The sequence below is a fragment of the Pristis pectinata genome, chromosome 4 (assembly GCF_009764475.1).
Source record: "Pristis pectinata isolate sPriPec2 chromosome 4, sPriPec2.1.pri, whole genome shotgun sequence".
Classification (NCBI taxonomy): Eukaryota; Metazoa; Chordata; class Chondrichthyes; order Rhinopristiformes; family Pristidae; genus Pristis; species Pristis pectinata.
In genome coordinates, this window is record NC_067408.1 from 62,393,684 (window position 1) to 62,407,602 (window position 13,919).

Below are 13,919 nucleotides of genomic sequence, written 5' to 3' on the forward strand. Positions count from 1 at the left end.
AAGAATAGGAGGATGACTAGAGTGAGGGTAGACCGAGCAGGGATAAAAGAAGAAATGTGTGCCTCGAATCGGAAGAGGTAGGGGAGGTCCTTAATGAATACTTTGCTTCAGTATTCACCAGTGAGAGAGGCCTTGATGTTTGAGGATGGCATACAATAGGCTGATACATGAAAAACATTAGGATAGATAAGTCACTGGGGCCAGATGGGATATATCCAAGGTTATTACGGGAAGCAAGGGAAGAGATTGCTGTGCCTTTGGCGATGATCTTTGTGTCCTCAGTCACCACAGGAGCAGTGCCAGATGATTGGAAGGTGATAAATGTTGTTCCTTTGTTCAAGAAAGGGAGTAGGGATAACCTTGGGAATTAGACTAGTGAGTCTTACTTCAGTGGTGGGCAAATTACTGGAGAAGATTCTTAGAGACAGGACTTATGGGCATTAGGAGAAGCGTAGGCTGATTAGGGACAGTCAGCATGGTTTTGTGAAGGGCAGGTCATGCCTCACGAGCTTGACTGAATTCTTTAAGGATGTGACAAAGCACATTGATGAAGGTCGAGCAGTGGATATGGTGTACATGGATTTCAGTAAGGCATTTGATAAGGTTCCTCATGGAAGGCTCATTCAAAGTCAGGAGGCATGGAATTCAGGGAAACCTGGCTGTGTGGATTCAGAATTGGCTTGCCCATAGAAGATGGAGAGTGGTTGTAGATGGAGCGTATTCTGCCTGGAGGTTGGTGACCAGTGTGTTCCGCAGGGATATGTTCTGGGACCTCAGCTCCTTGTGATTTTTATAAATGACTTGGATGAGGATGTGGAAGGGTGGGTTAGTAAGTTTCAGATGACACGAAGGTTGGTGGTGTTGTGGATAGTGTAGAAGGTTGCTGTAGGTTAAACAGGACATTGATAGGATGCAGATCTGGGCTGAAAAGTGGCAGATGGAGTTTAACCTGGAAAGTGTGAAGTGATACACTTTGGAAGATCAAATTTGAAGGCAGAATACAAGGTTAATGGCAGGACTCTTAGTAGTATGGAGGAACAGAGGGATCTTGGGGCCCATGTCTATCGATCCCTCAAGGTTGCTGTGCAGGTCAATAGGGTTGTTAAGAAGACGTATGTTGTGTTGGCCTTCATTAGTCGGGGTATTGAGTTCAAGAGCCTCCAGGTAATGTTGCAGCTCTATGGAACTCTGGCTAGACCACACTTTTGGAGTATTGTGTTCATTTCTGGTTGCCTCATTATAGGAAGGATGTGGAAGCTTTAGAGAGGGTGCAGAGGAGATTTACCAGGATGCTGCCTGGATTGGAGAGCATGTCTTATGAGGATAGGTTGAGCGAGCTAGGGCTTTTCTCTTTAGAGTGAAGGAGGATGAGAGATGACTTGATAGAGGCGTACAATATGATGAGGTATAGATTGAGTGGACAGAGACTTTTTCCCAGGGCGAAAATGGCTCACACAAGGGGACGTAATTTTAAGGTGATCGGAGGAAGGTATAAGGGGGATGTCAGGGGTAAGTTTTTTTTTACACAGTGGTGGGTGTGTGGAATACACTGCCGGCAGAGATGGTGGAGGCAGATACATTAGGGACATTTAAGAGACTCTTAGACAGGCACATGAATGATAGAAAAATGGAGGGCCAAGTGGGAGGGAAAGGTTAGAAAGATGTTAGAGCAAGATAAAATGTCAGCACAACATTGTGGGCTGAAGGGCCTGTACTGTGCTGTAACGTTCTATGTTCTAAAACAGTTGTTCATTGTATCTCCGTATATGTGACAATAATAAAGCAATTTACCAACATGTTATAATGCTTTTGTATTGGAATATAAATCCCAGCTTCACAGACTGATTTTTTTCATCTCTATTCAACAACTAGAGTAGTTACGAATATTTAGCCATATAGGGACTGAAAATCAAAAAACTCCAGGGGCTGATGAAGCATCCCAGACCTGAAACATTAAACGTTTCTCCTTGTTCATTTGTTGCCTGACCTGCTGAGTGTTTCTAACACTTTCTGTTTTTGTTAGCCACGCAGGGAACAGCACAAATTGAAATTGCAGGTAACCGTTGAGCCAATGTAAATCTGGCTCATTTAACTGGATCCAATAAAAAACTGAAATAATAAACTGCACCTTGTTTACTTACAGTAAACTAAATATCACTGAATTAGGCTTCGTTTTAATGCTATTCAACAAGCAAGGGTAAATTCCTTACTCTACCAATCAACAGCTGTCAGGTGCAGTGCTGTAATGTAATGGCCTATGTTAGCTGTAAGGATAGAGAAACAAAGGACAGTAGATGGATGCTCTCTGGCCTGCTGAGTTCCTCTAGCTGTAAGGATTCCGGCTGGGAGTGCAAGATCAAGGAATTGACTCACATGGTCAATCATCCACCAAAGTCTTAAAAGATGGTCCTGCAGAAATACCAGATTGCACCATCCATTTCAGGCCAATTTCATAAACATGGGGCAGTCAATTAGGTTGTCCTTGCACAACAACAACCAAGAACCCAATTAACAATAATTCCTAACTTCCTCAGATGAGAACGATGTAGTCATAAACGATTACTGATGCTAACAAACTTACATTTTATACCAATACAATCTTGCTGTATAATACAAACTGTAACCGTAACACTATTGTGCATTCTGTTCTTGCTTTCCCCTTGTGCTTCCTCAGTGTACTGACATGAAATAATCTGTATGGATGGCATGCAAAACAAAGTTTTTCACTGTACCTTGGTACATGTGACAATAATAAACCAATTTACTTGCACAAATGTTTAAACAGAATGTCTCCACAAGGAATCAAAGTTGTATTTATTTGTTACATGATAAACCTTCCTCTGATATATAATCTTGTTGGAGTGTGTTTTTTGTAAAAACAGTGTTGTTCATTAAACTTAAAATCTAATTGCTATGATAACTGGATATCAGACAGAATCTGTTTGCAAAAGTTTTAAAGAACTGAAGATGCTATTGCAACAAGCTCTTTTATAAACAGGAACCAAGTGAAGGGTTAAAAGTGATTATTGGAAATTAAATACTCAATTCAATATGCATTCAGTTTGTTCTATCATCATCAAGAGAATTAATTACCTTAATGGCCACCTCTTTGTCACCAATTTGAATAATAGCCTTGGCCTGTGAAGTTTCTCTATTTGTTTCTTTAATATCAGTAACTCCATTTGGGAGAGAGGAACTTGCAGAGTCAAGTAAATCAAATTTCTGAAATGAATAGATTTTTAGTTTATTGATTGTTAAGTAAATGATACATCTCAATAACAAGGAAAAACTCAAGTTAAACAGTCTCCACGTCGTGAGTGTACATCTGCAACATTGATCTGTAAGTATATCATGTTACAACTTCTGATGCAACATGTTAACAGGGCACTTTCCCTGAAAGGTGTACAAAATGGTACTTTGCTGCAGGTTAATATTGATACTATGGGATTTGCAAATAAATGTTCTGTTGGGAACTCTGGTCTCAAAGTTTTCAGACACATAACTGCAGTGGCTACAAGAGCAGGTCAGAGGCTGGGGACAGTGACTCACCCCTGATATCTTCAAGGCACAAGTCAGGTGTGCAATGTAAAATGTCTTCACTTGACTAGATGAATACAGTTCCAAAATCTTAAGGAGCTAAGCACCATTAGGGCAAAGCAGCCTGCTTGATTGGCACCCCATCAACTACTCTAAACCTTCATTCCTTCCACCACTGATGCACAGCAGTGTACCATGTACAATATGTACTGCAATTACTTGCCCAGGCTACTCCAACAGCATTTCCCAAATGTATGGCTTATATTATCAAGAAGGACATTCGCAGCAGATACATGGGAACACTGCTGCCTACAGATTCTCCTCCAGATGACAAAGGATTCTGAATGGAAAGTATATCACTGGCCCTTCACTGTTGTTGGGCTAAATTTTGGAATTCATTCCCCATCTGCACGATGGGAGCACCTTCACCAGAAGGACTGTAGCTGTCCAAGGGCAATTAAGTACAGACAAAAAGTGCTGACCTTGCTAGCAATGCCCAGACCCCGAAAATGAATGAATTAACAAACAAGTTAACCCAGTTCATTTTCAGAGCTAGGCTGAGAAAAGGCTCTCAAGGAAAGGAAGGATAGAAAATGGGAACTTTACAGCCTGCATGGAGTCTTACAACTCTCATAATCAGCCAAAGCAAACACAGCCAAGCGTCTGGGACCAGCCAACACTGCCATCCTTCCAGTGACCGACTTACTTCATCTCAATTCAATCCTTGTAGAACATATGATGAAAAGTCATGATGAATGATTTTAAAATACGCACTCACATTTGCACTTGGCAATGTGTATGTAATACAAAATACAGTACTGAAAGAAACACTTCAAAGAGAAACTATGACACAGTAGTTAATCTGATGTCTTCACCAAATTTAGAAAGGCAAACTAGTGTGTCTGAGAAGTGCCATACCACAACATTACAAAGAGAGAGCTGTTTGACAATCAATCACCAGATTATTTTTAAATAGCTTTCAAAATAATCAAATCTCCAAAAAGAACCAACTAAGTGATAAGAAGATCTGAATCTCCTGACCCTATACTGCATTACTACTTCTTTCCTCAAAATTGGGTGAAATAGCAGCTCACAGATGAGTCTGCTATCTTGACTCCGTTGGAAGAGCTCCTGTTAATTCAAGCTCCATTTCTGGTTTTTCATCCATAATCCTATTGACAATTCAGTACAATAGCAAGGAAGTGTGTCACCAACAGAATTGCCTTTTTTCTGTTAAGATTCAAAACCTGGACTCTATACGCCTGTTAAAGCACATACAAAGGATTACATCACACCATTCAAGTAAAACATGGAGATTAACTCATTTTTTTGGCAAAACGTTCAATTCCCTCAACCATTAGCATCTGAACCTTGTCTGGTCAGATGAGTTATTGTTGTTTCTGGGATCATGAATCAGCTAGAATAACAATAGTGAGCATTTTTAAATGCAAAATATTCCCACAAATGTGTTAACTTTTAATTCCACAGTAGCTGAGGTAATACACAGTTAGGCTTGGAGGACAGGAGACAATACATTATTAACTGACCATTAGAAAAGATAAGAGATGTAGTGGGTATATAATAAATTAGTCAAACAGATTGTAGTGTGTAATCAGGTCTGAACATGCTTGTGTTATGGATGCCTTGGAAAGAGAAAAGACTTAAGATTGTTGTAAAATAATGAGCTCTTATTTGTACAATGTATGAATATGATATAGTAAAGCTTAAGAATGTATGATAATATCCTATAACACCTCCTCATAAGAAATAAGGAATGCATGACAACATGGCAAAAACTCAACAACCAAAACTACAAAGAGCAGATTATCTAGTCAGTGAACTCACTTGTGTTTTTTGAACTTTGCTGTGTCTTTTTGTGTATAGTTTAGAAGTAACTAATTGACTAAGCAGCACATTGCACTAGCCTGAGGATGCTCAAAGTGTATGTAAATGCAAGCTTTGCTTAATATTTTTAGGGGTTTGCCCAAATATTAATGAATGAAAAACTTACTTAGGAATTCACACTGGCAATACAGGATAAAGCTAAATTCAGGAAACCTATGTTTTGATGAAGAAGCCACTCCTAGAAGGGCTGGAGAAAGTACAGTAACCATCTGCCAGCCTCAGCTCTGATCCATAACTTCCTTCAGGAATAACACCATGAGAAGTCTTAATTCATTTTTAGAAGGTCAATGTTTATTGCCTATCACAAATTGAAGATGGTGGTGAGCCTGTTTTTTTAAATTGCCACACTGTGCCATTAGGTAAGGAGCTGCAGGATTTCGACCCAATGATAGCAAACAAATGGCAGTGCATTTCTAAATCAGAATAGTGGGCAACTTGAAGGGAGAATTTGCAGGACATTTCCACATATTTGATAACTTTGTCGTACTACTCAATTCAGCTCCAATTACTTTAATCTAAAATTATATCAATGCTACATTTGATCATAACCTTGATTTTTATCACCCTTTGTTAACAGTTGTTTTCGTCTAAGCCCCAACCTCCGGAACATCCTCCCCGAACCTTTTAGTCATTGCCCTGAGATGTGGTTCTGTGTCAAATTGTGTTTGATTTTTTGCTTCTGTGAGACACCATGGGAAGTACATTAAATGCAACATTTTTAAGAAGTATACAGATGGAAAGAGTGTTTGAAAGGCAGGGAGGTTAAGGGATAAAATTCCAGAGCCTTGCCAGGTGAAGGCATGGTGGCCAATAGTAGAGTGATCGAATTCAGAAATCTTCAGGAAGCTATAATTGAGCAGCACAGACATCTTGGAACATCAAGGGGCCAGAGGAGATAACAGAGATACAGAGGGCATGAAAATTAGCTGGAGAATATTCTTATTGTTACTGAAGTAAAGGTATTTACCTATCTGTGGTTATTTAAGCTGCTAAAGAGCATTGTGTCATGTTCCCTCAATACATATGCTACATATCAATCTGCAGAAAATAAGTTACTCAATTCAGCTCCAATTACTTTAATCTCAAATTATATTAATGCTACATTTGATCATAATCTTGAAGTTTGTATAATAGCTGATTACATATTTAATTCAGTGGCATTGAAAGAGTCTGCTTTTCATTACCATGCAACAGAAAAAAAAACAATAGAATTCAGTCAAAAAGAAAATGATCACCGCTTCAATAAATGGAAGCCTCCGTGACCAAAAGTGCATTTCAATGCAATAACATATCCCAGTTCATATCATAGAAGATTTGCTCATCTATTATATGAACTGAGATGAGCAGATCATCTATTATCTCAGCTGCCTCATATGCTGGTGCTTTAAGGTGCGCTCTGATTATGTGTTACATAGTTTCTTATTTATAACACTGTGAATTTCATATTCTGATCACATCAAGACCAGTGAGGGAATGTCGCTGCACAAATATGCCTTGGAATGAAGGAGGACTGAAGAGTTGGCATTTTCAAAGCACTTTCATGATCTTGGCTAATGTACGTCTTAGCCAATTAAGCAAGGTCCACAAATACTGAAATCATAATCAGCTGACTTCTTTCAGTGACATTGATTGTGAAATAAACATGGATCAGAACCCCTCTTCTTCTTCCTGAACAAGTTTCACAGCATCTTTAATCTCTATCTAAGGGGTTTAATGCTCCAGTTTAAGAACAACAATTATTCCAATCACTATCAGAGTGCATTGAGGCATATCTTGGAGCAAATGGAATACTTTGCTTTCTTGTTCTCCCCTGAAATTTGCAAGACAAGATAAGCTCAGATTTCTGCCACCTTTAAGCTTACACTGGTGAATAAGCAAGGAATACTTGTGTATTTCTACTCCCTCTCAGTGGGAAACAATCTAATTAAGACTCACTACTTCACTAACCCCAAATTGTACTGTTGTCTAGCCCAGCATGTTGAAGAACTGTAACAATTCTATGAATAAGAAGGTTCATCTTAATAACTAAATTTTAATATTTAAAGATATGAAGTTGTGTCAAATGGCAGTAGTTATGTTTCGTTTAGATTAAGTGCCATGGACTCCCATGACAATGTGAATCTTTGGGACATGGGACGCTTAGCTGCTAACCTTGCCTATCCCTTTAAGGTCACTGTTCAGCTGTCCCTAATGGAGTGCTGGTTTCAATGAGTAACCAGAGAACAATTGCTCAGTAAATCAGTCATGATAACAAGGGCTTCACTTTGGTAATGGTTCTTACTTACTTTCAATACATCTTCCACTCCCGTTCTACCTTCTTTCCCAAGCATTAAGTCATATGGATAAAGTCTATGGAGCAGTTGCTGGGCGGACATCATGGGAAATGCATCCTGTTCAGAGAATAGGACTTTAATTAAATTATCTTGTGAATTAAATGCATATGATTGTGTTCAGCTATCATATATACATACCATGATTTTAATGACAACTGGTAGATTATCCACAGGAAACTCAGGCAGCCCAAGAGTTGTGGACTCTTGAGTGCAGAGGGTCATTGCAAAGGATAACATCCGAGATATTCTGGAAAAAGAAAATGCTTTAGTCATTAAGTCGCAGAATGTTGATCAGGTTAAGTTTTCATGTTTTTATGCCGCTAAAGGTCTACTTTAATATTTAGTACTATGTTGAATATTCGACAATGCCACAAATTGGTAAAAGTAGTGATATTGAGGTATCAGATGAGGTGCAGAACTATCTGTTTGTAACTTCATGCTTAGGAGGTTGGGAAGTTTCCTGGAAGTGCAATTGTCTGACATTATACCCAACCCCTACGTTCCTGTCACTGGTCAAGTAACATGCCCATTTACATGGTACATGGTCTTTCCAGACCCAATACGAATTTAAATAAACTTTTTTCACCCAATTGAATGATGTTTGACTGTTGATCAACCTTCATTCCTGTCACCAGTACTTTACAACTAATAAGCAAAAATGTTTTAAGAAAATTTAAAGACACGTTTTAACAATCCTATGGTCACTCTCTTGGTTCTTGCTTGTAATGCATCCTAAATATTAGTTATAATTCCTGATAACGTCATGGTAATGCTGTAGAGTTGGCAACCTTACGCTGTGTGGGCGACCTCAAAAACTTTCACAAAGGACAAATGTCTTGATAATTTTCAAGAAGTGCAACAAAAGTCTGCTGAGGGGGTTTTGAAAATTAAATCCAAAGTGAGAAGTAAAAGTTGACAATGTTTCCAGGCACCTGAGAGAACAGAAAGTTGAGGGAAAAAAATCATGAGATGGGGCCAGGGAGCACAAAAAATTAGTCTTAATGACCAAATATTAGCCAATAAGTAAATGGTGACTTGTAAATGGAATACCTAACTCTGTTTGCTCCTCATATTGCACCATTAAGAAGCTGCTCTGTCTTTTTTGGATAAAAATGGATGACATTACACTTCTCCACATTATATGCCAGGGAATATGGAACTGAAGCAGTTAATGGAACCAGATTGGAAAAGATCATTAAAGAACAGAAAAGTGGTCTCCTTTTAAAAGCATATTAATGAGACAATTCCTTAAGCATATGACTGATTAACAGATAATTCAATAGATAGCTTCTGGGGAAGGTCAGGGATCTGAAATATTACTTCTATATCTCTCTCTGCATAAGCTATCTGACTTGTTTAGCACTTCCAGTAATTTTTGTTTTTTAATACTGACATGTAATACCATACCTCTCAGTGGGCACATTTGGTCCGATAGCATACATGAATGTCAACTGGTCCTACAAAAGTAATGAGTGAAAAGGAATTAAAATAGAACTAGAATGCAACAGGATTTCCTCAAACTGCGAAGTCCATTCTAAATTCACCCCAAATGAATCAGAATTTTCAATGCCACGCACCAATCCAGCAACTCATGCTGAGATATAATCTACAGCAGGCATAAAGTCAAAGTCGAGTTTATTGTCACATACACAAGTACATGTATGCGCAAGAGCAATGAAAAGCTTACTTGCAGCAGCATCACAGGTACATAACATTATATGAGCAGCATTCACAAGCAAAACATAAATTGAACATAAATTATACAAAATTTTTACAAGAAAGAACACTATTAGATCAAAAAAAAACAAAGGCTATTTTGGTGCAAAGTGATCAAATGTCTCAATGTTGCTAAACTGTAGTCATTAGGGTTTTGAAAAACACTATGATGCTGGAGGAACTCAGCAGGTTTTTCTAGTGATTAGGGTTTTGCTGATTGGTTCAAGAACCGAATGGTTGAAGCTGTTCTTGGTTGTAGCTGTTCTTGAACCTGATGGTGTTGGACTTCAGGCTTCTGTATCTCCTGCCCAATGGTAGCTGCGAGAAGATGGCATGGCCGGGATGGTGGGGATCTTTGATGATGGATGCTGCCTTCTTGAGGCAGCGTCTCCTGTAGACACTACCAATGGTGGGGAAGGATGTGCCTGCAATATATTGGGCATTGTCCACAACTCTCTACAGCTTTTTATGCAACATCTTGCAGTTGATGTCAATACCATTGAGTGAACCCCACAAGAGTTGGCAAAACTTTGAACCCAAATACACTTAAAAGTCCAAAAACTATCCCCAATACCCCTCCCACTCCTTCCACATAAATCGAGACTGCCCTCTTCCTAACACCCCCTACAGTACACAAAAAGCCAACTCCATCATCCATTAAAAACACTAGATTCCACACACATTATACCTGCTACCAGCACTTGATACCAACAAACAACAAGGCATTCAACACAAAACAAACACTGACTCAGGACTTCTGCCAATTTTCCATCTCCTCGGTTTCGATCCTCCTCGATCAACTTTATTTTTTCCCATTCCTATTTCTACCTTTTTCTCTTCCATCCACATTCTCATCCTCTACCCTCATTCTCATCCTTAGTCCCTTCTTATTTTCACTAACCTCCTTGAAAACTGACAATCTGGAGGAGCTATGGGTAGAAAAGGGCTGCTTCACAATACATTTACATCAACTGAAGAGAAAGCAGGTCTTCCAGGCCTAGCGAGTTTAAAGAGCTATAGGCAGGGGCAGCACATAGTGCAGCTAGTAGAGCCGCTGCCTCACAGCTCCAGCAACCCAAGTTCAATCCTGACCTCCAGTGCTTCCTGTGTTGAGTTTGCCCGTTCTCCCTGTGACCACATGGGTTTCCTCTGAGAGTTCCTGCTTCCTTCCACATCATTTCCAAGACATGCAGGTTGCTAGGTTAATTGGCCACTGTAAATTGGCCGAGCATAGATGAGTAGTAGAATCTGCGGGGAGTTGATGGGAATGTGGGGTGAAATAAATGGGATTAGTGAAGGATTAGTGTAAATGGTTGCTTGGTGATTGTTGTGGATTTGGTGGGCCAAAGGGCCTGTTTCCATGCTGTATGACTTTATGAGCAGAACTGTTCAATGTTTCTTTTTGTGCAAAGTGAAGAAATCAATTTTAACGAGTTATGAGGCATATGAATTGCTTATCACATTAAAATAGATTCTACCACTGAATTAAAAGTACTTTAAATCATGATGGCATCATTCTTATTTATGCCTAATACAAAAATCACTGAAACCACCATCATATGGATATGTCAAAATTACCTTAAAAGGCAGGCAATAAATGTCTCTGGCCTGAAATCTTGAACGAAGTGGAGGATCCAGAGGGTTTCCAGGATACCTTGGCACTGGTAGACCCAGGGCTATAACCCTGAAGTCCTCACTAACTCGTACGATCTTCCACTCATCCAGCTCTTGTTTTGTGTGTTCCTGTGTTTAATGTAGCATGTTAGCAGCAGGCCAAAACCAAACCACAACATAAACCTTTAAATGCAATGAAAAAGATTGCCAAAAATTCACCACAAGTCAGCCAGTTGTTCAAATAAAAGCCAGGTTCATGTGCCTTGGATTCATGGTACAAACATAAACAGGACAGAAATTCGTCCTCAGTTGTGTGTGTTATAAAATATAGAACATTACAGCACAGGAATATGCCCTTCGGCTCACGATGTCTGTGTTGAACATCATGCCAAATTAAACTAAATCTCTTCTGCCTGCACATGATCCACATCCTTCCATTCCCTGACTATACATGTGTCTATCTAAAAGCCTCTTCAATGTCACTATCCATCACTACCCCTGGCAGCACACTCCAGGCACCTACAACTCTCCTACTTGCCCCACACATCTCTATTAAACTTTCCCCCTCTCGCTTTAAATGCATGTTCTCAAGTATTTGATATTTTACACTGGGAAAAAGATTCTGACTGTCTACCCTATCTATGCCTCTCATAATTTTGTAAACTTCTATCAGGTCTCCCCTCAGTTTCCAACACTCCAGAGATAATAACCCAAGTTAAATGCACAATGCAGTAACATATGTACATTGAACTTTGCTTCTGAAAGTCTACCACTGAAGTCAATGGAACCAAATTTCAACTGAAGATCAAAACACTTCATACATTTAGCACAAACAGCAGAGGGTGAATTTTTAATCTGTAACACCACCTTGTATTGTGTTAAGGGAATACTGCATTATCAGAGGGACCATCGTTTGAATGATACATATGCTTACCAGTCAACCATTTTGGAGTCAATGTATACAGGAGCTTTCAAATACTTAGGATGATTCCAATCCTATGCCTGTTTAGCAGATGAGGTAGTCATTAAAGATCCCATGGCATGATTAAAATAACAGGGAGTTCCCCAATACTCTGGCCAACGTTCCTGCCCCAATCAATGCCAGCCAAAAACAGGTTAGTTGGTTGAATATCCCATTGATCGTGTTGCATACAAAACACTTGCCTGCAGTGAATGCACTTCAGTGATTCTATATACATGAGATATTCTGATGCATGAGATGGGACTCTACACAAACCCATTCTCAGCATTCTGCTTCTCTGTCATATTAAACACACCCATGGATCAAGAGCTCTCTTCGTCCCATCAAATGGACTTTTAAAGCTGGAGTGGTTTCAAAGTTTGTCTGTCATGCACATACCTGACAACTGTTTTTTGAGGTCAATGTATACAGGAGCTTCCAAATGCTAAAGAAATGCTTCCAACCTTTAAGAATTTTGGCCCTGACTCAAGGCAAATTTTCAAAAATGCCAGTTAAGCAAAATCATGGTACAAAACATGACAGAAAAATACAGAACTGCAACCAATTTATTAACTGATGTCTTCAAAAAATAAATTTCATTAGTTGGTGCTCACGATCTTGTAATGTTAAAAGTCAATAATGTACAAAAACATTATCAATACCTTTCAAGTGGTGACATTATAACTAGGGTTTCCTCTTACCATTGAACAGAGAGTGGGCAGCAAATCAAATCGGGCCAAGTGCTGGAAGATGGGATTAATACGGATGGGTGCCTACTGGTCAGCATGGACATGGTGGGCCAAATGGCCAGTTTCCGTGCTGTATGACTCTCTGGCTCTGGGGAGCAGGCACAGAAGAGGAGATGAAGCCTGGGGCAGATCAGCCATGATTTTACTGAATGGCTAGGGCAGGCTTGAGGGGCCAAGTGGTCCACTGCTCCTATTTTCTTGTGTTCTTATGTTCAGTCTACCAACATGTCATCAATAAGCTGACAATGACCATGCCTACACTCATTTCATTCCACGTGCATTCTGAGCCATCCTTGGTCCTGTATCATTGGGAGAAGTGACTTTGTGGGTTACTGAGGCAATGACAATGTTTGGAAGCCAGATGACACAAGAGAAAATGCACTGTTGTTCTACCATGGTGTTGAAGAATTACAGGATATTTATCTATAGAAAGATGATGACAGAAGAATAAAAATATCATTGACTGCATGTTCCAGAATATATATGGGAGACAATTATATTTTGTCACAAGGCAAGAACCAAGAGGAATTGATCAATATTCCATATGCCTGAAAAAAACTTGCCACAAAATGTGAACTTTCTCATCGTATGAACTGAAAATGCAGATTTTTTTATATTTATTTATTAGTCACATGTACATCGAAACACACAGTGAAATACATCTTCTTGCGTTGCTAAGAATGTGCTGGGGGCAGCCCGCAAGTGTTGCCATGCTTCCGGCACCAACATAGCATGCCCACAACATCCTAACCTGTATGTCTTTGGAATGTGGGAGGAAACTGGAGCACCCGGAGGAAACCTTCGCAGACATGGGGAGAACATACAAACTCTTTACAGGCAGCAGTGGGAATTGAACCCAGGGTCGCTGGCACTGTAATAGCATTACGCTAACCGCTATGCTACCGTGCCGCCCTGAATCACTGAAGAGTGGATCTCAAAGCGACGTTCACAGGCCTCATCCCCATGCAGAGGCCTATTTTATATATGTTTTTCTTCTAACATCACTGATTAGTGACTACTACCACAAAAATGCTTCTTTACTGACAGTCCTTCCACTTGCCCAGTTTCTTTTCTCAAAGTTAAATGCAGAATTGCACACCCACC

The 13,919-nt window shown here is 39.6% G+C and overlaps 1 protein-coding gene across 1 annotated transcript in view; it reads right to left on the reverse strand.

Annotated features, from left to right (window-relative positions):
• The window catches only part of vwa8 (von Willebrand factor A domain containing 8), a 321,854-nt gene that overhangs the window by 243,156 nt on the left and 64,779 nt on the right, over positions 1 to 13,919 (reverse strand). Inside the window, exons 6-10 of the mRNA XM_052013855.1 lie at positions 11,070 to 11,234; positions 9,183 to 9,232; positions 7,914 to 8,022; positions 7,728 to 7,832; positions 3,094 to 3,222 (exon numbers count right to left, since the gene is read on the reverse strand). Of these exons, the coding sequence (XP_051869815.1) occupies positions 3,094 to 3,222; positions 7,728 to 7,832; positions 7,914 to 8,022; positions 9,183 to 9,232; positions 11,070 to 11,234 (558 nt within the window). The remainder of the gene's footprint in view (positions 1 to 3,093; positions 3,223 to 7,727; positions 7,833 to 7,913; positions 8,023 to 9,182; positions 9,233 to 11,069; positions 11,235 to 13,919) is intronic.